This window comes from Stegodyphus dumicola, chromosome 2 (assembly GCF_044657685.1).
Source record: "Stegodyphus dumicola isolate Sdum_Otavi_A_Nest chromosome 2, ASM4465768v1".
In the NCBI taxonomy this organism is placed as follows: domain Eukaryota; kingdom Metazoa; phylum Arthropoda; class Arachnida; order Araneae; family Eresidae; genus Stegodyphus; species Stegodyphus dumicola.
In genome coordinates this window covers 151,635,755-151,663,727 of record NC_140769.1, presented here as the reverse complement: position 1 = coordinate 151,663,727, position 27,973 = coordinate 151,635,755, and the positions used below count along the sequence as shown (strand labels likewise).

Below are 27,973 nucleotides of genomic sequence, written 5' to 3'. Positions count from 1 at the left end.
TAATCACTCTCTTATTTTCTATTTAGATAGAGATAAATGTGAATGAAATAAAAGTTTCACAAAACAGAAAGATTTCTAGATTTAGTAATTATATAAAAATCAATAATTTATAAAAATTTTCCAGTATATTGTGCAGGGAGATTTATTAATTATTCCAAAGTCATCAATTTATGTGCCGCTGACAAACTAAAATAATGATAATAAATTTCATTTTTAAATTTTCAAGTTTGGTATCACTGTATTTATAATAATTGACTATTTTTGAAACTCTGCGTTTGTTACATCGAATATTTTCCCAGTGTTATAATTTTTTTAAATGCAATTGCATCACCATCTGATAAAAAATTATCCCAAATGGTATTCATATTTTTAAACAAGTAGAAGGTGGTTTGAGAAATTTAAGAAAATAAGGTAATCAGGCATGGAGAAGCTGGAAGTGCAAACAAAAAAGCTGCTGTGCAATTTATGCAGGGTTTTAGTGAGAATTAAAATCTGAAAGATTTCTTTCTCATTAATTATTGAACTGTGACAAAACTGCTTTATTCTAATAAAATGGCAAAGAAAACATACATCACTCATGAGCAGATAGCATTTTGGTACAATTCAATGATAGATAGTCTCTTTTGCTATGTCAAAAAGCAAGTGGAGACTTAAGCTTCCATCAGATGAAAGCTTTGTGATTTGGGGAGACCTTTACACATTCAAAAAAATCAAATTTTATTTTTTTACATTTTTAGAAACTGTAAACATTTTTGAGTCTGTTAACCTCTTAAGGACCAGCGCCGGGAGAACGAAGCACAGTCACGGAACTGGACCCTCTGAAATGGATCGTCGCCAACGGCCCACGCATTTTCAGCAGTTAAGCCTAATTTTACAAAAAAAAAGAAAAAAGAAAATCGTATAAAATCAGCATTTTGATATTACGACTTCAATTTTTGGAGTTGTTAATGTACTTCTTTTAATGCGTATTAATATAAAGAATATCACAATAGAAATAAATTAAACCGGCAAAATACTAAAATCATAACTATAGACACAGAAGTATATACTATAAACATGAAAAAAATTTACAAATACGAAATAAAAAAAAAAAAAAAACTGAACAAGAATTACCTCTAGGTAATTAAATTCCAGTTTAAAAGTTCTGCTGTGTGTGAAATAATTCAAAACAAGAATCGACACGCAGTTAAGACCTGAATCTACATTGCATATTTCGCACTCAAAATACATTGTTTGCTTTCGCTTTTCCTTGGTTTTAGCGCACACAACGCATCATCTCCTACCCTTATTACCTCCTCTATCAACGTAAATTTTCAGAAACTGTCTTACAGTTAGACGGAAAGGTGGAGTATCCGGTGATTTTGGAAAAATTTTTAAGTTTTTAAGTAAGGTCTTTTAGCCATGGCTAACGGAATGAAACTATATATAACCCCAACACATGTCACAAAACTTTAAAAGACACTCAGAAATATTTCATCCTCAAACACTGTGACATCAGGTTTATATTAGAAGCCTTCCTGTTTTTCTAAATCGAAAACAGCCTCTACAATTACCGGAAAGTGATCAAGGAAAGACCCCCCCCCCCCATTGGTGGGATATCCATTACTGATCGTGTCAATATATACATTATATCCCAAAATATAATTCCTGTGGCATTATATATAATGATCATTTAAGGCATTATATACAAATGACCTATTAAATCGAGTAAGAAAAAAATGCTGGCTCTTTCCTGAGAAATGCGAGCAAGACGCATTACGCATCGAGAAAGCTGATAGTCTTTCCCCTTGTCCTAATGTTGTTGTAATGTTACTTTTTAATTAAGCAAGAAAGCTTATGTTAAGTTTCAAAATAAATAGAAAAACAAACAAAAAATACTTAACAAAAATAAACAAAAACACCCTTTAATTCATAGGCGTACTTATAAAGAACTGTGATTTCCAGCTTGTTTATTTCAATAAATCTCTCAAAACCAGAAACTAATGCCAGTATATGAAGGTCAATTGCTGTATGAATCAGGCCATCTGAAAACAATTACCACTTAGCTCCATTTACTGGCTTTTAAAAATTCAAATAAATCGTTCCATTTTAATGTCACGTATACGTGACGCTGGGCTCGTAGGAGCAGAATAGCTGCGTCGCGTATATGGGACGCTAGTCCTGAACGGGTTAAAACAAACAACGTTACGATAAACGAATTAGAACCTTAAAAATTATGACATTTAAAAAAAACGATTCTGAGGTAAATATTGCCAGATCAGGCATTTAAATCACCACTTGACATTTGTTTATATTTGTACGCGCAGCTGCTTACGAATATTCACTCGTAGATTGCTTTAATTTTTACTGTTAACATCATGTATATTGGTAAAGTTGAATATGTTGGACACATTCAGAAAAAAATAGGCACTAGATTACGAAAGCAAGAAATGAAGGGGGAAGCAACTTAGTGGAAAAGGTCGCCTTACGGATGATATTATAAACCAGTTGACAATTTATTATGGAAATGCTATTAGAAACATTGCAATTCTGTAAAAGATATGCAAAAGGCAGTGTGGGCAATATTTTACCAGAAACGTTCAACCGATGTGGAACCTACTCACAATTTTTGCCCAACAGGGGAGGATTCGTGGTGTACATATCAAAGAGCGAGGGCGAGTGGAAATCTGAGATCGTGGCTAGTATAAAAATTCAATTCCACCACCTGTAATGGATGCTATCAAAGATGTATATTTAAAGATATTAGTGTGTTGTTATTATTATTAAAAAGTGTTTAGGAGGCAAACACAGAATCCAAATGAATCATTGAATGCTTTGATTTGGAAATTGTGTCCTAAAAATTCTGGGTGTGGTTATAATATTGTGAAGACAGCAGTAAATGAGGGTTATATAACGAAGGTCAATCTGGGCGATTACATACTAGGAATGAACTTGGATATTGAATTGCTGATAATGCAGCCAAGTCTGCAGCAGACACTGATGAACATCATATTCGGTCAGCCGAAATAAAGGCAGAGATGTCTACAATAGATGCTTGCAGAGCATGAAAAGGAGCCAAACTTGTTGCAGTAACAGCTGTTGAATAACAGGAGGGTATGGTGTTTGCAGCTGGGCAGTTTTAAACTGTTTTAGTGTTATTTGAGAGAAAATATATTGAAAATTTTGAAACTTTAAAACCATTTTTCTCAAATTGGTGATTTTCATATTTGCACGCACTCTTTAAAAAAATCTATCATAGCTATTGATTTAAAAATTTCACAGTAAGTACATAATGTTATTGCTGAAAAAAATGCACCTACTTTTTTCTTTGAAAATTTTTTTAACTGCCTCCTAACATGGCTTATCTAATATAGCCTTATATCAGTGAGTTCTATCAAAATTTAAAAAAATGTACACCAAAGTGCTTTTTCAATATTTTCAAGTAATCTCTGATACAGAATTAATGCTCAAAGACTTCTGGAAATGTCCTTTTAAAACCCTCCACTGTTTAAATCACATAAACAAAGCTGGCAGGATACTGAATTCAGTTTGGTAGAAACTGGCCAGATTGAGTTCCCGGCAGAGACTTTGAGAGATGTAATACAGAGAAAGCGTTTGTTATTGATGATATTGGCAAAAAAAAGTGGAAACTTGGGCTTAGAAGTTAACAGTTAAAACATGGAAGAGTTGCAAGAAGACCACAAAAATTAGTTCAGCAACTTCTGAGACAGCAATAAAAGATGGCTGACGTGGAAATGTCTTTAGATGAATGAAGGGAGGGTGCTGCTACTTTTTTTATGTGCGAAGCTTATACAAAATAGGGCGTGGTGCAAACTCTCATTTGGTAAAAAACTGATAATCATTAGTAAGATGTTATGTAAATATTTGTGATGACAATGCCATGTTTTGCTTTAAGACCATTTTAAAATGTACAGAGAAATAAATCACATTGGTTATATTTTTAATGGAACTAATGCTTAGTGATTCTCACGTAGAGAGCAGAAGTATGAAGATTAAAAAATCTGATGTGTACACCACGACTTCCTTCTACAGAATATTAAATTATATGCATTTTTTCTTGCATTTCATTTAAACTTATTGGAATGAATTAAATTTACTTTGCCGACAGCGCATAAACCACAACAGAATAAATGCATTCTTTAAAATTCACTCTAGTATTTGTTTACCATAGCAGCACTCTAGCGCTAGATTCACTTAACAGTATTATATTTCGTTCATATTATAACTCATAATGCACAAAATTTATATCATTTAAAGAATAGAATTATATAATCATTGCCACATGTTTTATTCAAATACTATAATAAAGCTAGAACGATGTATAAAAGAAATTAAGCAAACAAAACAAAAAAGAAACAGTTTTTAACAGACAATTGAGTATTTCTCATTCAATTAATTCAGTTCTCACTTCGGGAGAAGGCAAAAATACATAAAAACTCAAAATATCTATAGTAAAAATTACGAAGTAAATTTTAAACACTTATTTCCTCGAAAAATTCCAGAAAGGATTAAGCATAATTTAATTGGCAATAATAAATGAAAGCGTTATCTTTGTTGTTGCGAAGCTAAGTTTCTCTAGATTGGCAACAAATCCACTAGTCTGCTGTTTCAAATGTAAACAATCAATGGCCGCCATATAAAAAAAGGCTTAGCGGCACTTAAACAATTTTAAAATTTTTGATAATTCTAAAAATATTGCATACAGATTTACTAAAGGCATAAAAACCTTAACCGGAAGTTAAAAACAACATAATTCAATCATTTTTAAAGCAAAAAATGTACAATTTACAAACCTATAACAGTAAAGAAACTGAGCCGGGTAACAGAGTGGATATCTATATATAAATATATTTATGTACGTTTGGTGCGGCTGATTGCAACCAAAATACAAGGTGCACATCTACATGTTATAGCAGTCCTATATACAAAATTTCAACGTTCTGAGGCTACTCGTTTTTGAGTACGCATGTACATATGTTCGTACAGATGCCACAAAAAATTCTCTTCAGAACTAATTTTAGAGCAGTTTTATAATTTTTTTGGAGGAAACGAGTCTTTTATTCTGTCCTTATGTACATATATCACACAAAAACATCGTTAAATTGCATTCAATAGCGGTCAAAATGGATATTTTCGTTGAAATATGCTGCCTGAAACTTTTCACAATTACAATACTTCCTTTTTACTTCGTACAAGGAAGTAAAAACAACTCCCTAAAACAGTAGCTGCCTTATATGTTTACAAAAAAGAATTCTCTTTCAAGGAGTAATATTTTGTACCTTTCACTTCATTTTCTTCATATGCCCAACTTTCCTTTTGTACTTTTTCTTCAATGGCCAGACAGTGCAGAATGGGCCCTTGCCTTCCTCAGAATTGAATTCCAAGCTGTCCTATCCTTGGCCTTGGACATCCAGTTAGTTACCTTTAAAATTCTGAAGTCTGTTTCCAAACAGTCAAGCCACCTAGGTTTAGGTCTCCCTCTCTTTTGTGTGCCAAACGGTCTGGCCATGAAGATCTTTTTAGTTATACGATTTTCATCCATTCTGCACAGGTGTCCTGCCCATTTATTCTCTGAATCCTTATATATTTTACTATATGTAGTTACTTATTACTATATACTTATTATTTATACTATATACACTGTTTGACATTGAAAATGCAACACCAAGGAGTGGTCAGAAATTTATGCAAATTTTAAGAGTAGACGCACGTTACTGAGTTATGCGAGATGTGAAATGTGCAGCTCTCTGACGCACGTGAAGTAAGATATAACGGAACTGCCTTATATGAGCAGAATGGGCAATATTCGTGTCGTTATTTCTGCCAGATGACTTATCGAAGAAAGTTCATTTTTTTCCCAGAGCATACGTGTAATAGGAGAGAATGCCAGGCCACCATCAACGAAGACACTTCCAGCAGATAGACAATTTTACAAGGGGTATGGTGATCGAATTGATAAGGGCGGCTTGGTCCTTACGTCAAATCGCAGCTGATACCCGCATGGGTGCTAGCACGGTGCATAGGCTACGGGGAACATAGTTGGGACAAGGAAATGTGGGAAGAGGAAGGGGTGCAGGTGCAACCAGTGTGACGTCAGCACGCGTGTCGTGGATTGACGCATCCGCCGACAAGCTGTGGCGGTCCCGCAAGTCACTTGTACCGCGATTCTGCAGCATGTGCAAGATACCCTGGATTTTCCGTGCTGACCAGAATCATTTCCTGTCGATTGATTGAACGTGGCCTGCACTCACGCCGTCTGTTAAAAGGACTGCCATTGACCCCACAGCATAGATGCCAATGTTTAGAATGGTCCTGGACTGGAGCAATGTGGATGACAGAATGGCGAAACGTCGTGTTCTCAGATGAGTCATGCTTCTGTTTATCCAGTGACAGTTGCCGCATACGTGTGTGCATCGACGCGGAGACAGATCTAATCTGGCAGTAACTGTGGAACACCCCACCGCGCAACAACATGGCATAATGGTTTGGGGCACTATTGCCTATGATTCCAGGTGGCCTCTAGTTCAAATTCAGGGCACTATGACGGCCCAACGATACTTGGATAATGTACTATGGCTGGTGGGATAACGCCTGACCACACAGTGTTCGCATTTGCCAACATGCTCTGCAAGGTATACAGATGCTTCCCTGGCCACTGCACTCTCCTGACCTGTCACCAATCGTACATGTGTGGGATGTGATTGGATGCCGTTTGCAGACTCTGCCCCTACCTTGTTCAGAAGACGAACTGTGGCAAATGGTTGAAAGGGAATGGAGAGCCATCCCTCAGCCATGCATCTTCGTGCATCGCTGTCTGCGGTGGACCTACATCCTACTGAGCCGACGCCGTTCTCACTCTGTATTCTGACTATCATTTTGAAATAAAGATCACTTATTGCTGCTTGCTGTCTCTATTTTCCAAATTTCATCACTTTCTGGCCACTCCTTCTTGGTGTTGCATTTTTAGTGTCGAGCAGTGTACTTTATCTACAGTTAGTTGTTCTTCTCCAGATATTGTTACATCTTATGCCACTAAAAATATTTCTCAAAATTTTTCTTTCAAAGACAGAAATGATACTTTTAGCCAAGTCCTCTTGTACAGACACAGTAAAATCTTTACCTGTTTTTTAATATATTTAATATAGTGTTGATATAGTATATATCTTAATGTTATATATGCATTATATTTAATGAGTTCCACTAATTTTGTATCATGAGCTTATGCATAAAGTACTCAAACAATCATTTGGAGTCCGTAGACAAATTAATCCATTAATTCTTGTGGAAAACAACGTTCTGTTTTACGAACATTTAGAATGACAAACTCAAGAATGAATTAAGTTCACAAACCAAGGCTTCACTGTATATGAAAATATGTGATGAAGGTGTGAAATGTAATCTAATAGTTCAGTTTACTTATCCAGTTTCATCTATAGGAAAAGATGTTTATCTATTTAAAAAATTACTTCATCTGTAAAATACCAAAACCCTTGATGAAGGGGAAGCTAAATAATAAACAACTGAAGTATAATATTATTGGTTAACTGAATTTTTGTGATACTAATTTTTATACCTCTTGTCATTATTATGTTTGTTTTCATGTTTTTGCAGTGAAAATATTTTAGCATAACAGTTGTATAGTTAAGTAATGAAAAATATCTGTTACAAATAGTCATTACATATTTTCAAGAAATCAGAAACACCAGAACACATTAGAAGGTATTTATTTTCTAATCATGATCACAATTAAGAAAAGAATAATGAATGATGAAAAATACAAAGAAAGATGACAATGCTTGTGATTTCAAATATGATGATCAAGGTGATTGCAAAGGGAAAACAAAAATGGAAAAACCATCTTTTGGAGAATGAATATGTTAAAATATGAATACAAGTTAAAAAAAAATTCCATATTGCTTCTTTGAAAACTACATAGTTTCTTTTGTTCTTCTCTTAAACCATAAAATAATATGTATCATAAATATTTTTAAATCTTTTCTAATTTCGGATTGAATCGAGTTTTGTGCTCATGCTAAATTTCAAATAGTAGAATCATTAAAATCTTATGTATCTTAATAATTAATTTGGAGAAAATGAAAAAAAAAAAAAAAAAAAAACTAAATAGCAATGAATTAAAAATCATATTACTGTCAATAATATGTACATTACAGGATGCACATCCTTGCAATTTTTTAATGCTCAGTTTTAATATGCATATATATGGAAAGCATTTCATACTACATACGATACTTATTCTACCAGTTGATTTAACTTTCAATCAAAAGTGCACAAAACCTTGAAAACAGAATGCTTAAAACTAAAAATTAGCTAGTAATTTTTACAATTAACTAACAGCTCAGATACATAAAATTAGTATTTTCTTTTGGAAATAAAAATTCAACTTTCAAAGTTGTAAATTTTCTTAATCCAGACAAGATAAAAAATATAATCTGCTATGCTTATGTTTGCTTCTTTGAAGAGAATATAATCAATATTTCCACAAGCTTAATATGTTATTTTCAGAGTTTTTTTGGGGAGGAGGAAGAGGTAGCAAGTATACAGATCAATTGTTATGTCATGTAGCTTTAAATTATTATTAATATCAATTTCTTTTAAATCAAACTGCAATGCATATAAAAACATAATGATCTCTAATAAATCATTTTTATTATACAATTACACAAATAAATATATGCTTAATATTTTTAAAGTTACTTAAAAAGTCTAAAAAATGCATTCAGACAATCAAAATAGATTTATTCATTAGACTAAAAGTAAATATAGTTTAATGATTCAAAAATATAAAAATGACTAAATACATTTAAAACAAATCCCCATATTATACTTTATAGTTATTCTAAAAAAGTAATAAAAAGAAAATTCAATTTCCTGAAAGAAGAAATTTTCTAAAGATGTACATGTAAGCAGTCTAACTTCTGTCTCCAATCTTTCGGTAAACTCATTTACATATTTTCAGCATTAAATCTGTACATTTTCCCAAAGTTATATTTGAAAAATTTGCTCTTTCAAATTTCCATTTCTTACATGAATAAACAGCTAAATCTAACCCCCCTTTTTTTTCTGGAAATGCTGAGTAGTCTCCACATTAGTCCTTTTGTAATCCCTTACTTTTGCAACAGCTCCTTGTTTACTTCTGAATGTTTCAAAAGATGATACCTTCAATTCCTGTTGAATATATTCGGCATGAACAATTGTTTTATGACCTTTAGCCTCAAATACAATGATAACCTGTCAGGAGTTTATTTTTACACAGAAATAAAATTTTCTTAGAAACCTGAAATTTCATTTCTTAAAAACAGAGACTTTAACTGCAAAACATCCAACTTTAAATGATGCAAGAACTCTGACTTGTAAAAAAATTACAATAGACAATGATGAAACAGAATTACAAAATGATTATAAAAATGTGACAAAAAAGCAAGATATTAATACATCCATTTTCAAAGGACTCTTGAAAAAATAGTCCTGACTCATTTGCTATGATTTTTTTAACTAAAAAAAAAAAAAAAAACTGTCCGATCTTCAAAATATTTCAACAGGCATTTTTGCCACAGTTGTTATAACTATTTGTTTCTATGGCAAGTGAACACAGAGCGAAATTGGCGTCTGCTTCAAAGCTAAGTGACCATAGCCAAAGCAAGGAAAAGCCAGATCTGCATATCTTAATAAAGAATGTATTTTTATACAATGTATTCTATTGTATAAAATATTAAACATTGTCAATACTTTATATTTTTAGTAATATATGTTCATTAACTTTGTATGCATTGTCACAGTAAAAATTATCAGAAATTAAAATCTCCTTCAAATGGAAGAAAACCATGCATAATTTTGAATTAAAACCTTATCAAAATTTTCAAGTATCATGATTTGGCCATGTATGCGTGTAAATATATAACTATTCCGTTTCAATTTTTAATTTGATTATTAAAATTGTTACTTTTTATTGCTTTACAATTACAGTTTAGACTGATATATTTCAAGTCATCAAGATCTGATTGTATGGCAACACACAGTGAAAGAACTAAAACCATTATTAAAACAAACTACTCCGTAGCATTACAAGTCGTAGGAAATAAACCATGACTGTTATCTAACTATCTACACTGCCACCATGTATGGTTGCCATCGAATAAATCTGATAAAATTACAAATTTTGATAGTGATACAGAAATTTTTATTGTATTTTAGAAAATTACCATAAAAGAAAATTATACTTACTTGTATCTAAGTTTATATTTACAATAATCTGATTAATTCATTATATAGTCAAAGTTAAGTAAAGGTATTTTCATATGAGTGATGAAGTACACTATACTTTAAAAGCAATATGCTGTATGTAAAATGAATATGCATATGATAAACTATGAATACTATGAAATGTAGATGATAATTCATGTCAATATATTACCTAAATATGATAGTATTTAGAATAAGTTCATTTGCAATAGATATATATAAATTTTCGGTTTACTTTTGATTAATTAATTATAAAATTATGCAAATGATATACTGTGCATGATTGAAAATCCCACCTCATTTAAGAAATAACAATCTTTTAAAAACAATATGATTTGTACTTTTCACAAAGCTGCCTTTCTATTGCACAAGACACAACATAACTGATGAATGATGACATAAAATTATATGCTTAGCAAATAAATTGTATGTTTAAAAAGTATGTGTGGATTCTATGAGTTTTAAACTTATTCTACAAACTAAAACACCCATGCTATTTATTCAATTTTAATTTGAAAATTTAAGTTTCCAAGAAGTCTGTATAATAGCTACACAAAATATAAACGGTATTGTCCTGTTGACTGGGAAACTGTTGCCAAGCAGTGAAATTTAGCGCCAATTATGACTAAGCAGGAAAAATGTAACAGCACATTCATAACAACATCTGGCTTTTGTGATTCTCGATAAGCTACATTTTGGTTTATGAACAAGGATATAAATTAACTGCTATTGCTGTATTTTTCTTGCATTTTAAAAAGAATGATTAAACTCTGGGACATTCCTTTAACAGAACAGCAATCAATGGATTATTTTTAGTCACGAGATCATGGCATTTAAAAAAAGTATGTATTTTTAGACACATTATGGGCAGCTGCATATGACCAACAAAACAGTAATAGACTAGAATATTTACTAGCAGGAAGTTTAAGCTTGCAGAGTCCAATAAAATCAAAGAAACTAACAAAATGGTAGAAATAGACAAGAGACTTTTACGAAGTGCAAAAACAAAGCAAGTCGAGTATGAATGTTTATTAAACAAATAGAAGGTTCACCAATTCCTTCAGAATTCTGTATGTTAGAAAATTTGCATTTCTTGTAAATTTTCCAGCTACCGAAGATGCGTAAAGTTCAATGATATATTAGTTCCATGGTAGAAGCCAAGTAGGTGTGTCTATGAGAAGACTGAGTATCCTCACAATATCCTGGTTATCAATGTGGCCAGTAGCCGGAATTCTCTTCAGAATGGTGGAATTGGTACAGAATTATTATATGAATCATAATTCATACATGGAATCATTACAGCCAAGTATCTGACAACATACCAGTCTTGTTAATCACCCATTATCCAACCTTCATCTTCATCATGTTATGTTGATTGCCAGTATGTCATAGACTGTTCATCAGTTAAGGTCAATGAAAGCACCCATTATAGTTCATGTTTAACTTACAGCACATATGCCTTTTTGGTAAGGAACCAAGTTTCACACAAAGCCAAAATTCTCAACGTTATTCCTAATTAAAATTCAGCACCACAAGAACGATTAGTGCCACTTTGGTGAAATGTCCACCAATTTTCTAGTAGAAGCCAGTTTTCACAGTAGACACGATAATACATTCAAGTACCATATAAACTAAGCAGATTTTCGATCCACATATGTGTTGTACTGCACTAAAAATTCAAAAGGATTTATAAAACCACAAATTAATTTTTTAAAAAAACAAATTTCCAAATTAAGCAAATTATGCAGTATGAACTCAATAAATTAATATTTACTCTGAATTAAAAAAATATTCATCAATGAAAGCCTGGCTTAATTCTACCTTTCTCTCATTTACTAAACTGATTATATACTTAATTTAATATTTTTTTTTAAATTTTCTATACCCCCTCCCCCCCCAAAAAAAAATAAGACTTTTATATTTAAAAACGAAACCATTTTAACATCTCTACACTTTTCAGCATGTGAACCTGAGTTTCTGGAGGCAGTCTTCCTTCAACCCCAACTATGCAATTAAGGATTTCAAGATAAAATTTTTATGTATATTTCTTATCTAGGATAAAATTCATCACATGTAACACAGCTAAAATCTGAACTTAAAAATCTCCAAAATTGACTAAAAGAACATGAAACAAACTGGAAAGTGAAATCTGAGGAATTCCCCACTCTGGAAATGGACTGAGATGTATTTCATCCTTTTATGCTTACACTGAAAGATTATAGATATGATTGTAATAATCTTAGCAAAGGAAAAAATCATGTTGACACTGCCTTATTATTCTTTTAGTTTGGGTTATGTTTTATTAGTTTAATATGATTTATTATTTTCAATTACAGCTTCCTGTTTTATCCCACACATGACGTGACTGCTTTTTAACCCTTTATGTAAGGAGTTTTCTTCAGACTGACCTACTCTTAATTCGGTACCCTTGCTCATAAAACTGCAGATTAAGAATTACAGAGTAAAATTTACCAAGAAATGTAAAATTTAGTGCAGGGCAGGATCTATCTATCCAAGTTATGCTTCAAATGAAACTGCATTTGCAGATTTTCTTCTTTAACACTACAGTGTAGAATTGGCATGTTTATCTTTTCAAATTATACACTTTATCCTTTATATGCACAATCTTGCAAAGATCAAAACAAATCTACTTTACACATACAGATGATCCTTATCATTTTCTTTAAAATGGAACTTAGATCATACCATGAATGAACTTGAAACTTCCTTTTCTAACATAACACTGGCAGATTTTTTTTACATACCATGGTACATTAAAATCATATGGTTTGATGTTTTCCCCTTCATTTTAATAGAAAAACTTAAAAAAAAAACGCAACTTTTCAAAAATTTCTGTTTGCATTAATTATTTTGTGTAATCACTAATAAATTTTTATGTTCTCCAATATGAAATATTAAAGTGGTATGTTTATGATGTTCTCTCTAAGAGAACAACTGAATACAAAGGGTTAATTGGTAATGAGAGCTTAAGCCATTCTGTATACATTACTTTGTTCTTCAAGATGTTTATATCTTTACTTACTTTCATGATTCAGAAATCATTATCTTGATCTGAAGGTTACAAAAACTATCAGAAAATACATTATTATACAAATCAAAGTAACTAATGCTATGTAAATAAAAACATTTCACTACTAGCTCTAAATAGCAATAATGCATGAGAAATTACTACTCATAGGATTAAATTTATCAAATATACTATGCCACTGTTTGTAATTTCAAATTGCAAAAATTAAATGCCAGTTATATAATTATCACTTCATTACATGTTATAAACTGATGAAAAAAACCTGCTATAGGCTAGCCTCAGTTTCAATATCTTTTATGAAAAACTCTTAAAATGTATTTTAGTTAAACAAAATAATTTTGTTTTCGGCATAAATACTCCTTCATGCAGTCCCAAATATATATTTTCCCCCTTTTCCAAAATACAAGGAATCCTCCTTTACAAAAGTTAACCATTATATTAATAATTAATTGAAATTCCATTAAATCAAAATAAACTTCTTATGACTGTATTGTGACATCACACTTATCCATTACTGGTAATAAATCACACTATTTTTTAATGACAATACATATGTGTTAATGGCATTGCAAATCTCTAATTTGGTAATTTTTTTCCCGTAAAACTCTAAATTATTCCGGTTACATCAGCTTTCTATTTAATTGAAGGCCGGATAGTCAGGCTTTTATTGCATTTGGCCAGATTAAACCACTTAAAGGACATGCAATTTCTAATCAGTTAGCATTAGAGATATCTATGATATCCAAAGGCAATATGACCACACTGCTAGGTTATCTGCCAAGGTTTTCTCATCACAGAACTTTATTCCTGAACCTGATCATCAGAGCTGCTCCAAGATTGCTTTATTTAGCTTTCATTTCTGATGAACTTCCTCTGAATATACAACAGATTTTATTATAGCCATGTTGACAGACTTCAATATCTAAGGCAAACTCAAAATATATTTGTTAAATATGCATGATCATTTTCACATTAACATTTAATTCATCATAATTCAACTTTGCACTTTCTCACTTTTACTGCAGTAAATGACTCACTTGCTCTGTTCTCAGCATAGATCTAGATTAGAGCCTGGATGCAATGAATTACCTGTACAACACAGCATGGCTATAAAAAGAATTCATTTAAGATTTTTTTTTATTATTAATATGATTAGAAATCAACGCTACTTTCTGATTATCTCACCCCCCCCCAAAGTCACTAACTAGTTGGCAACTGATTTTTTAGGAAGCTAATATGCAAAACGCTACAGCAATTTTGAAAATGGCAGTATGAATTCCATCAAACAGTAGTGAATCAATAAAATTTAAAAAGCAAGAAATATACCAGAACAAAAACTGATCCTTCTGAGGAAATCTTTGTGTAATTATTACTATTATTTTTTTTTCTACAAACACAGCAATCTGTTTTCATCTATGAAAACATCAAAGAACTGCGCAAATTTGGCACTGAACATGCTGTTGTTTGTGATACGTTTTAAATTCAAAGAACATCACAGAACTGCACAAATTTGGCATTGTGCATGCTGTTGTTTTCCCATATATACAGCAATCTGTTTTTACTTTAAAAAAAAAAAATCATAGAGTTAAGAAAATTTCCACATCAGTGCACAAATTTTGATTTACAAAATTCGAATATTTATAAAATGCAATTTCATGGAATGAGAAAATTTACATACTCTACTGCTAAACATTACAGCACATTTCTGAAGAAATTGAATGCTTTCTTTTTCATCAGCCAGTAGACTCCACAGTCTCACTACTACAGTACCAAGTCTTTAATCCGGACTCGTCAGGATTTTGGTGATTCCGGACTAGGGGTTTTTCCGGATTATAGATCATCAATTTAAATCTGGTAAGATGGCAAGCAGAAATTATAAAATTTAAAATATGAAACCGTAATTTATGAAATAAAGAACAATTATGATCTAAAGGGCATCAAAATTTACAAAAAAAAAAAAAAAAAAAAAGGCTTAATATTTATTTGTTTACTATTAAACATTTCTTTCAATGTAAGTTGTTTAAGTTGCTTCGTTTCATGTGCTAATATTTTCTCTTTAATTCTATAAACAGACATAATTTCTTGTTCAGTTACAAAGTTCCGCTGTTCAAGTCCTATAATTGCTGTGCCGAGAATACCGACTAACTTGTCAATCGAAATTTTTTCGTTTTCACTAACCTCTCTGTCACTTTCGTCATGCCTGTATCCACTTTTTGCAGCAATTCCACTTTTTGTTTGATGGACATCGAAACATGCTTTCGCTTTGTAGATCCCTCCAGAATCGGAAAGTCTTTTTGACTTAATCGAAAGTTCAAGCTTACTTTTTATAAAATTGTTCTAACAGCCTGCAAAAAATAATATGCCTGATCTAATTAGAAGATTAAGGAACAACGCAATCTGCAACATTAACTGAGATAGATAATTAGATAATTTTAGCCTAGCTTATACCGTCCGTTATACATTAAACGCGCATGCGTAAACGCTACGCATGTGTAGAAAGTTTGTAGCTTTGAGGTCCGGATTATTGATCATTCTGGATTAAAGACTTTGTACTGTATTCCTTACAAGAAAAAAAATGCTCAATGCAACAAAAATAAAAACAGTTTAATTTGAAGGGGAATCTGCAGTAATCTACTACAGGCCTGGGTAGCCATATAAATGCATTTTGGCGACACAGCGTGCTGTCTTTCACAGGGATGTAAATAATCAGAAAATATTTAAAGCTTCTAATAGGCTCTAATTTAAAATTATGCCTAGTAAACTTTCTCATTACATAATTATTAATAATAAATCATATTACTAATCACTTAATTAACAGCCATAATTAATGATCTATAGCTATTAAAATTTAATCCCAGCTCATTTACAATTTTTCTTTGGGGTTGAAATTCTAATATTTAAAATTATGTTTTTAATTTTAAATGAAAGGGTATCATAGCAATTTTTAGAAATTAAAAATTTTATAACATGTACTTTTTCTTTACTTCATGAGTGGAAATGATATATATACATACCTGCCAAACTTGAAATATGAAAAACTAGGAGTTTATGGGAGATTTTTACAGGGGGGGCCCATTTCACATGAACTCCAAATTGCCTTAAATTTGCTTTATAACACGATTCAGATTATTTAACTATTTATAATATGATTCTAATGTAAAATTTATTAATATTTAATTACAGATTATAAATGATCTTTGCCTAACCTCATTTTGTAACTTTCTCACATTTTTATGCTGAAGAAATCCTGAATAGGAAAGGAAGGCTTTAATTTAACAAAGTCCGAAACACAACAAAAATAAAATTAATAATTCATATACATATTATTGTGTGGATAAACTTAGTTATGTGCCATATACTGATGCCAATTGACAAAACAAAATTAAACACAAATATTTACTGACTAAACATTAGCTGAATCTTCATACAGAGTGCGGCTGCGTTCATAGCGTAATTTGACTTGCTTAGTACAATGATGTACTGCATGAATGCACGCCAGCTCATGCCGCATTCGTGTACTAATGAGCTGCCATTTCGAGTGTGATGATGTTATGGATTGGTGGAGTGCACAGCATCGTGCCTTTGCTGTTGAAAGTTATTTCAAGAATAGCTACTCTGTTATTGCTACCCAGTGTCTATTTTGGCAACATTTCAACTTGGGACATCATGGGAAAGTTCCAGATGGACGGATTCCAGACATTTCCAGGTAGAGTAATTTCCCGTTTTGGTAACATTTCCTAGCCACCTTGCTTACCTGATCTTTCATGTGCAGACTCTTTCCTTTAGGACGACCTGAAGCAAGAAGTTTTCCAAACACGTTGTGCCATCATTCCAGAGTTGAAGGCTCGCATCAGATCTGCCGTCGGCAGTGTCCCAGGGAATATGTTACACAGAGTTATGACAAGCTTCCAACGCCACCTAGATGAATGTGTTGTGCAGAGGAGGCATCACATTCAAAAAATAATCCACACAATGGGCAATGACTTATGCATTAGTAAGAGGCATACCTTTAACTGTTAATTGACATAAGAGGTAATAAATAAATTATAGTTACTACCTTATGGTGTATCTCTAATATTTTACTATGAAGGCTGTCGCACCCTGTATAAAATTCTTCAGATGTCTACAATAGATTAAGGCAATTCAAATAAAAATTTAAAAAGGAAAATTATACTGAAAAACTCTAGAAGTGTGCGATTGAAATATGAATAATTTAAGTTTCATTAATTCAATAAATTTTACTTACTGCTGGAAAACACTTTCATTAGCAGAGGCTAAAAATTAAAAACCAGATCTGGCGATCTAGCGGAAGACCTGATGTGATGAAAAGCCAGGAGTTCCCCATTAAAACCCACAGAATTGGCAGTTAAGTATGTAAAATGGTTATTAAAAAATTTAAAGAAGTGTTTATTTGGTACATATAGTTAATAATTTGCAAGTTTATGTTTTTAATCATATGATATCGACTTAACAGGCTTCTACAGAAAATAAATAAAATAAGATGAATTTTATACATATCTTCTCTTCAAATTTTTTAATCCCATTTAGCAATCACGTGTAATAAATAATTATTAATGAAAAGTTTAAATAAATACTCATATTTATTAATCAAAAATAAACACTTCAGGTAATTTTGTAATATATTTCCCATACTAAATAAAAACAATAACTATACAAACTTATTTAAAAAAAATGGGGATTTTTTTTTTTTTTTAACTTTTAAAATACAAATTATACGAGCCAATACTTTAAATCATACTGCACTCAAAATGTGGAGTAATAATTGTAATTCTTAAATAAACTTAAAAATATATGCTTTCGCATGCACATACTGATAGTTTGTATTAATAATTATATATTCTCTAAAGAAATGTATCTATAATTATAAGTAAAGTTACAATATGTCTTTACCTAATATATCTAATTTGATTACTATTAAACTACTCTTCACATTTTTTAACATTTGAAATATGATCAGTTGTGGCATCTAATGACATAAAATTAAATGGTTTAAACAAGGCTGGCCAAATACATATTTGTACTTCCTTTTTAAGGAATATACAAAAAATAAATAACATTTAAATTCAAGCATTTATTTACGATGTCATTTTACATCAGGACAAACAGAATCATAAAAACAAAGTTTACACGTTTAGTAAAATATGCTAAAATTCTATACATTCAAATATGTTTCTTTATTTGACATTTTTGTAAAATATTTTAGTATTGCATCACTGCATGACAAATCTACTAGAATTTACAATAAGATATTGATTTTTAAAAGAACCCACTATAACAAAGTTTTTTTTTAATAATAATAAATATTAAATATTTATTGTTTCCCTTTTCTCATAAGAATAAATGGTACTTTTCCGTTTTGCCGGCGCAAGCGATAAAGTCGCCAACAATGGTACAACCGATGCCAAACGGAATATTCTGGCTGGTAACCTTTTACGGCTCATTTTCAAAACAAGTCGCAGCTTTTTCTTATCACATTGATTGTTTCTTTCATTACTGGCATATAATTACATAGAATTTTTATCAGATAGTTCAGTTTTATGTCTAAGGCCATTTTCGGTAATTAAGTCAGTTAGGATGCAATCACAGCGCTTGCCCGAAGCCGAAAATATAGAAAAGGTAAAGTCAAAGGTTAAATTCCTCGACTCTAATGAGAATGCATTAGCGAAGTAAAGTACTGCATTTTTACATAATTTCTGAGTAAGTTATTCGTACGAACTGAATTATTTCTTGCATTTAAACTTGTGTTCCAAATTAAGATTTAACTTCAAATTAATGTAGATAATTACTGAGAGCATTAGATTTTTGTAGAGTAGTTTACATGAGATGAGATCGCTTGGGGTCACGTGATATGAACCGGCGAATCAGGATGTTGAACCATAGTAAATTCTTAATTTAATGTCTTTTTGCAAATTTATTGCCTTCATTTATTGGCTTTTTATAAAATTGTAAGCGATATTAAAATGTTTATGCCTTCAAAAAAAGAATTCTTAGAACTAACATTCTTTTTTAATATTTTTTATGTGCATACTGTATGTTGTCGCCAATACAGTCTGCTTGGCGAGATTTGCGCCGGCGAAACGGAAAAGTACCGAATAAATTTAATAAGTAATATCATTAAGTTAATATTACACTTGAGAGAAATATAGTTAAATGTAGCACAACCTTGAAATAACTATTATATTAAGCATTCAAAGGAAAAGAATTTAATTTAATTACACCAGCATTTAGTACACATAAATTTAAAATGGCCATTCCTACAAATGTAATGCTTTTGTATTTCATGATCAGCTAGAAAAAAAAAAAAAAAATTCAAATTAAATGTAAGTAAGTAGGAAAATTCTAATGAAGGAATAAACGAAGGTTATGAGGAGTTAAGATATTCAAATTATATTTCGTTAAAATTAATGATCTGAAGATAAACCACTTATATATTTTATCGAAAAGAATTTAACCCAAGCTGTGAGGAATCACAGGTCTCATGCTCTGAGTCATGATAGGATAAGATATAAGTGCTGTGGATGTTATGATAGTTTGTGGCAAACTTTGGGAAAGAGATGCAGCAGAGATTGTGGGAAGTGTCACTTGTGAAGGGGCAATTGAAACTGGGGCAATACCCTGCCCAAGAGTAAGATCAGGAGTAAGAGATGCAGCACCAAGATCACTGCTTAATGGTATTTGGGATAACTGAGTAATAGATGGTGCTGGAAGTGATGGCATGGTAGGAGTAAGAGTATGGGGTATTAGCTGCTGTGATATTGGGGAAACAAGTGTCTGTTTGCTCACTCTCAGTTGAGCATTTTGATCAAGTAGAAATTCGTTAGTAGCAGTCAAATCCACAACCTGTTTCTTCAGTTCTTCAATTTTATGTAACAGCATAGCATTCTCTTCTTCTAACATGCGATAGTGTTGAGACATCATTGGTCGGCGTTCACCTAAAGGAAAGGTACCGTCTGAAAAAGAATTTTCGTAAGCACGACGCTTAGCCTGTGGCTCATAACCAATAAAGGTATCATATTGATCACTATTATCAAATCGATCTCGTCTCAGGTGATTATTATTCTGATTATTGCTCTCTATCTGCAATTCAAATGCAGACAAGTGTCTAAATTTGCATCGACCTGCACGTCTGCATTCGCCTTTCAAATAATCTTTACAAATAGGTATTTTTGCATTCTGCATACGGATTTTGTTGGCCTTACTTTCCAGAACTGCAGCTGGTAAGCGTCCAGTTGAACGAAATATCTCTTCTTCTTGTTTGGTGCAATGCATAAATTTGCAGTTGGGTCGCCTGCATTCTTTGTTCTGGAAATCATGGCAAAATACAATTTCTTTTTTACCTAAAGCTTCTGCTTCATCGCCTTCTGGATGTTTAAACCTACAAAATTTGCCTCGTTTGCAAACATTGCGCAAGAAATCTCTGCAAACGCTTTCTTTTGAATCATTATCATCTCCATTTAAAGAAACCTTATCTGTTTCACCAAGCATGTTACCTTCAGACATACCGATGATTCTGCAAACAGAAACGCAAAAAGATTTTCTTTAGAAGACGCCAGGCAGCGGTAAAAGCAAGCAGCACCTTCTTCCAGCCGCCGCCAGCAATGCAATGCAACTGTAAGAAAAATTTAGTAAGCAGTTAGAAAACTGGCGTAGTAGAAGACTATTTCGACACATTTTTCAGGACATTCAAAGATTTACAACAGCTAAATTATTTATTTATTTTTATTTTTTTAGTCATATGCACAAAACAAAAAAATTTTAATACATTTTATGTATGACAAAATACTGTACAAATGCTTAAATCAGAGTTGGCACTCAAATAGGAAAATGAAATTCCCTGACTCTTCCAGGTTTTCCAGGTGTGTTTTAAGAAAATTCCAGTCTATCTGCGTAAAGCACATTGGCTGTGCTAAGAGGTAAATTAATTATGGTACCACTTGAAAACCCAAAAATTGCCAATTACATATGACTTATATATATATATATATATATATATATCACATATGACTTATATAATCTCCAAAGCATTACTATTATAACTATAATAGTTGTTTTATCCACTGAAGAATCAGATTAGAATCTGCCCAATCTGGATTAAAAAATGTCTTTTTTGCAGACATTTTTCAGCTAAACGAAAGGAAAATCTATTTAATGATATTTTAAAATAAATTCAGGTATTTTATATTTATTTAACAGCATGCATAAGCAAAACATATATGCATTAAATTTCATGATGGTATGTCATCATACTGCTAGAATTAATGTCAGGATTATGCAGAGAAACATTCCTGAAATTTGAAGGTTTTATTTACTAATAAATAATAAATAAATTTAGAGAGAAGAAGCAACATTAAATGACATAAATAAGATTAAAATAAAGATAATTATTTAAAAATTGAATTTGAATAATCAACGATATTTTAGCGAATATAGTTACATTAAATGGTTAGCCTAGGTGACTATTTACTATTTTTTTATTTTACTGCAAAATGACAAATAAGGCATTTATTAAAAAAAAGGGAGGGTTAAAAAGATTTTGCGGTAAAATCCTAGTATACGCTACGGCCTTGGCATGATTTTGAAAATTGTCGCCAACACCAAAATGACCCGTTTACTGCTCATCATAATATCCCCAAATCCCGTGGCTATTCTAACCTCCATGTTGCCCTATACTAGGATTAAACCGATTTTATTTTATATGAGCATACATATTTTCTTTAGTTCAACATGCACTGCATATGTGCATAGGAGTCTCTCGATACTCGAGGTTACTGGAAACCAAAAGCTGCTGGAAACTTGCTTTCCCTTTCTCTCAAGACAGTCTGATGGGGAAGCAGCAAAAATTTGGCTCTTAGCCAGCTGACCGAATGATGCTCATGCGATACATAATTCGCCTAGAAAGTGATCGGTTCCAACGTCGGTTCCAAAACTCACTTTTTTGGGGGGAATATCCATATGAAATTCCCTGACTTTTACTTGAATTTTTTGGTCAATTTACAAATTCTCTGACTTTTTACGGTTTTCCAGGTAGCATGGCAATCCTGTTAAATTACAATTTTTTTAAATAGTAAATCCAATTATTTTCAACTTAATCTATTTTGTATAACTATTAAAGTTTTAATAAATTAATTTCTGTATTAATTGAAAGTAATATTATTATTTAACATGTTTTTCCTAATATATGTTAAATACTTAAATATTCCTTACTTTTTATTTTAAATATACAAACAATAATAATTTAAACATAATGGTTAGAGTAATTTTAAGATCTTGCAACATTTATTTGATTTGAGTAAACTGGCGAAAACAAAATTTTGCACTAGGAAATTTTACTAGAATACTCTTCAAAAAACATTAAATATAGATATTGCTGCAATGCAGCAAAATATTTAACTATGTGTACCTATACACACACACACACACACATATATATATATATAAACAATGCTATAAGGTGTTACAGGAGCAAACAGAAGTCAACAAATAAAACAATTTGTTGCTCTCTTGTTAAAGTGACTACCATTAAGCCTTCGAAGACGTGAAATCTGCACATTACAGACTTGTTGATTTAAGTTTGCTTAAATAGGTTAGAGTAGATTGAAGGGTGCCCCTTGTATTATCGTGGAGTAGTTGAATGTTATAGAAACCCCATTATGACGTAAATGGTTGCGTGATTATGGTAAATTTTGAATGATGGGAAACGAGATTTGTAAGGGCTTGTGGTGTGTGTTAATTAGGAAGTACGTTGCTTGTTTTGTGGTTTAGATGGTAGAATGGCTGAATGTGGTAAGATTAATTTGAAGTTTCTGTACAATTTGGAACAAAAGGGAAAAGAGCATTAATTGACGGGTGTGTAAATGAAGGTTTACTTAGTAGCCATTCTAAGTGTCCCCTTTGTAGGAAGGAAATGCGTATGGTTGGACGTCGGAAGATATTTTTTACTCATTTTTGTGAATTTATGTGGCAATGCTAATATACGGATTCTAGTTCAGATAATTTTAGGAAGTTTTTGGATGCTATTAAGAAATTTTGGTTAGGCTTTACTCTATGGTTCCGCTTGGCAAAGCATTGATTTTTTTTATGCCAACATTGGCACCAATTTCAAGATGTTGTTGATCCTTCCACCCCCTACAGAAAATCACAAATACTTACACAAACTCTGTGTCCATGTACAGATCTGCCTATTTTAATTTTAAAAAAACATCAGAGAATTTCACAAACTAGGCATTGTGCACTAATTTCACTTTCTTCATTTACACATCAATCTATTTTCACTTAAACAAAATCAGAAAGCTAAAATAAAGTTAAAACTATCATGTTGACCAGAAAAAATTTGCAGCTGTCTTAACACACAGACATGAACAAACAACCAAAAATACACAAACACAAAGGAATAAATAACCAAAAATATACATTTCCCAACATATAAACATTAAACAACAAATCTTTCAATAAAAATTAACACACAGACACCAATAAATAAATAAAACGTCAATTCTTTAACATACCTTTTCTTCATGTGCATACATTAAAGCCTTCCACCAACATCTCGTCCACATAAGTAATTAAATATCTGGTCGTTTCGGCTCATTCGTTGTAAGTAATTAAATATCTGGTCGTTTCGGCTCATTCGTTGTTAATAGCGTATAACAGATCCAAAAAAAACAAATTTGTTCCTTCTATGTACTTCTTCCAGTCAAAAATTATAGTCGTATCTCGAATAATATACTCATTTATAACAATAAGCAAACTTTCATAAAACATCATGCACGTGCAACCAAATGCAACAATTCAAAATCTTTAGTCTATAAGAAAGGATTACTATTACAAAAAATAGCCAAAATCTCATCACAACAAATTTGGCAATATTCACAATTTCCCCCAAAACTAGTTTCGCCAACATTAGGGTTACCAAAAAACCTACTTCACGCAGCGGGCTTTCAGATTTCACGAACAATAAATACCACATGGCGATTTTTTTCAGACAGAAACCAAGCGGAACCGTACAGCAAATTTCAACCGGAATTTTGTGTTTCACAGCCTGAAGATGCAGAAAGTGCTTAGATGCATAAGATGAATTTGATTTTTTATGTTATTTTATTGTTTGATTTAAAATGTAGTTTATTGAGATTATGCATTTTTTGTTTGACTCCACTGTAGAATTGGGTGCTTCCTTGACTTTCTTAAAATCAAAGGTGAAATTAGACCAATGTGTAAATGGACAGTTAAGGGAGTGCGCACTGCCAAGTTTGTGCAATTCTTCGATGTTTTTTTAGTGAAAATAGATCGAGTGTACAGTGCCCAGCTTATGGAATTCTCTGATGTTTTTTTAAGTGAAAACAGGTCGATGTGTACATGGATACCGAGTTTGTGCAATTCTTTGACTTGTCATTTTGTCTTTGTGTAGCAGCAATTTTTGGCATAAAAATCATCGCTAATTAAAGTCAAAATAACAAGTCAAAGAATTGCACAAGCTTGGTATCCATGTGCTGCCAAAACTCACCAATTTTTACCAAGGGGCATCTGTAAATGTATTTTTACCCTTAAATATAATGAACACTTTAACAAAGAAATACCAAGCCTTTTTATTAGCATTTTTATAACAAAAGGATGAACTTCTTCAGCACCTGATATACAAATGTTTAATTACTGAAACATACGAAACTATGTTCTATTAATTAGAATCTGAACATAAAAAATCCCAAATAATTCCGTATACAAAAAAATTAATGTAGATACAACACATGCAAGCAGAGAGAACTCATTCCCCTTCTATGACATGTAAAATGTCTTTCTATAATTCGATACTGACATACAAACTCGATATCGTATATCATCAACTCGTACATCGTCATTGTTTTTAACATATGCCAAATGCTGCAAGAAAAGCAATACTCCATGTAAACAGATTACCATATTTACTTGCATTGCCCATCCAGTTTTCTTAGCAAATTATTTTCAAATTTCTGATTTATGATAATAATGTAAAATTTATGCATAAAGAGGAAATTATTTTGTGTAAATAATAAGAATATTAATACAATTGTTAAGACTTTTGAAATGCATAATATAATAATACTTGTGTATCTTTATATGTATGCTTTTTAATGTGCTATGTTTATCATTTAAGCTATCTCTTCATACTCCAAATTTTCCACCCCCTTTTTCAAGTAGTAAAATTATTATTAAAATGAAGAGAATACACAAGTAAATACAGTACTAAAGGAAGTAGTTTCAAAAAAGTATATAAATAAATTAATTATATGGCACCTCTAACTTTAAATACTTATTTACATAAAGAACTTCATATAATTTTGGAAATTATATGAAGTTCTTTATGTAAATAATAATTTTAAAAATTTTATAATTAATTAAAACATTTGAAAATTAAAGTAAATTATGCTTAATTTAGATATATTTCTGAACAAGTTTCAGTTCAAAAAATGAAAATGTTCACCAAATTTGTAGAATAAGCACCAAAAAAAGGAGAATCGGCATTAGGAAAAAACATGCCTTTTATAGACCACTGAAATTCACCAAACAATATTTTTCAACAATAATAATTTATTTTAGAAGTGCATTGACGATATATTTTATACCTGAAATTTTAAAAACTATTGTTATAAATCATGCATGTTTTTACTTCTATCCCCCCCAAAAAATTCTATGTAATGCAGTTTCCAAACATTAATCAATTATATCTAACAATCATTATAATAATAATTTAACAATCATTATAATAATAATTTAACAATCATTATAATAATAATTTAACATTCATTATAATAATAATTTAACATTCATTATAATAATAATTCAACATTCATTATAATAATAATTCAACATTCATTATAATAATAATTCAACATTCATTATAATAATAATTCAATTATAATAAATTACAGATATATCATACGTAATACCAAAATATTTTATGAAGAAAATTAATAAGATCAATTCTTCAAACAATCAAACCTTCAGCTTTGAAAACTTGAGGTCGTAAATCTATCATAGACACTTGTGCAACACTTTAACATGTAAGCATGCATCATAATGTAAACTTTAAGAACAATAACGATGTTATGATTTTTGCGGTTACCTGAGCAATGATTAACAGTATTAGCTAACACAACAAAATGGATAACAAGTTTCGCATGCATGCAACATTGAAAAGCGTGGATTATGAAAAGGTATCTCAGTGCAATTCATATTTATATGCTAATACTTATTTTTAAGTAATACTAGGCTGAAATACCAATGTCTAAAGTACACAAAAGCATAAGTATTTATATACAATGCATGTCGGTATAATACAAAATGTTATGATCTTACAAAGTCAAACGTAGAAATTTAGATACAATGGAATGACGAATGTAACGCTTACTGTACTTTAAATTTCCATGCAATAATGAAGGTAAAATAATTTACACTTATTCCTTAAGCAAACTATCCATTCAACATATCAAACTGCAAATGTCAATTCAATACGAAGAAACTCTAACCCAAATTTTACTCCTTTAAACTTATGCGATAGCGATCAGGAAGAACCCAAGGTTCTTTAATATACTAAGGTTAGGCCAGGAACGGAAAAAGCGTGCCATTGGTTGCTGGTAGTGACGTCACCCGGGAGACAGGACGCATCGGCCGACGCGTCTGCAACATGATTTTGGTAATGGAAAAAATGTAAACTAAAGCAAAATGATCATTTTATATGTGGTAGATACACCGGAAATACCGGGTATATACTTTCCGATTAAGTATTTTGTTAAAGAAAATGTTTATTTTATGCATAGAATTCGTACGAATGCTGAAAATAATTATAAACATTAAATTCTTTTCGTAAAGGGAAGCCTTAGAAAATGAAAAACGATATTTAAGTTAACTAAGGGAAATAAATATTGTAAAACAAGGTATTTTTCAATATTTTTTCGTAGTATTGTTTGCACTAAATAAATTTTGTTGAACAGAACACATGATGGCATAACTGCTAAGACCATGGTAAAAACATAATAAAAAAGTATTGTTCTATTTATTTTCATTGCTCATGCACTTTTTTTAATACAAATGAACTTTGACATTCCATGAGAAAGATATGATCGTGATTTTCAGTTTAATTTACATATCTCAAGCAAAAATATATATAAAAAGATTTGACTTAACAAATTCATATTTAAATACCATAAAATTCTACAAATTTCTTAATATCCGTCATTATACTTTTAAATAGTATACTTATCACATTCTTTTTAAAGTGAAAAGTCACTTCATACTGATTCACTTCAGATTTTAGCAGAAGTGCATATTTTTTCAGTATAATCTAAAAGTACTCTTATAACCCCTTACACTCCCAAGATTTCTATATAACATTTATCCTGACGTGATTATTTGCTATAGTAAATAATCTTCGATATCGGCATCCTATTCTTCCTTCCATACATTAAAAATGGAACAATTAAAATACATTTTCTTAGACATATACGCATAATAATAATAATAATAATAAACTTGCCATACATCTTAGTTTCAGCCCACCAGCAGCTGAGCGGTAAAGTCGCTGAACACTGGTAGTTCGGTCCGAATCCCGCGAACGGGCTGGCTGCATGGGCATTTTCGTGGTTTTCCTCATGTGTAATGTGTATACGAGCC

General features: G+C 31.3%; 1 protein-coding gene across 5 annotated transcripts in view; it reads right to left on the bottom strand.

Annotated features, from left to right (window-relative positions):
* LOC118204605 (zinc finger CCCH domain-containing protein 10-like) overlaps nucleotides 1-26,931 on the bottom strand; it is a 34,591-nt gene extending 7,660 nt beyond the window's left edge. For 2 of the 5 annotated variants that reach the window (XM_085811272.1, XM_085811273.1), the window contains exons 1-3: nucleotides 26,712-26,931; nucleotides 14,988-20,939; nucleotides 730-865 (exon numbers count right to left, since the gene is read on the bottom strand). In XM_085811272.1, coding sequence (XP_085667398.1) covers nucleotides 19,778-20,830 — 1,053 coding nt within the window. In that variant the 5' untranslated portion in view covers nucleotides 20,831-20,939; nucleotides 26,712-26,931 and the 3' untranslated portion in view covers nucleotides 730-865; nucleotides 14,988-19,777. Of the gene's footprint in view, nucleotides 1-729; nucleotides 866-14,987; nucleotides 20,940-26,659 lie in introns of all 5 variants that reach the window. The other 3 variants (XM_085811271.1, XM_035376911.2, XM_035376912.2) reach the window with 2 other exon arrangements.
* Between the last annotated feature and the right edge of the window lie 1,042 nt (nucleotides 26,932-27,973).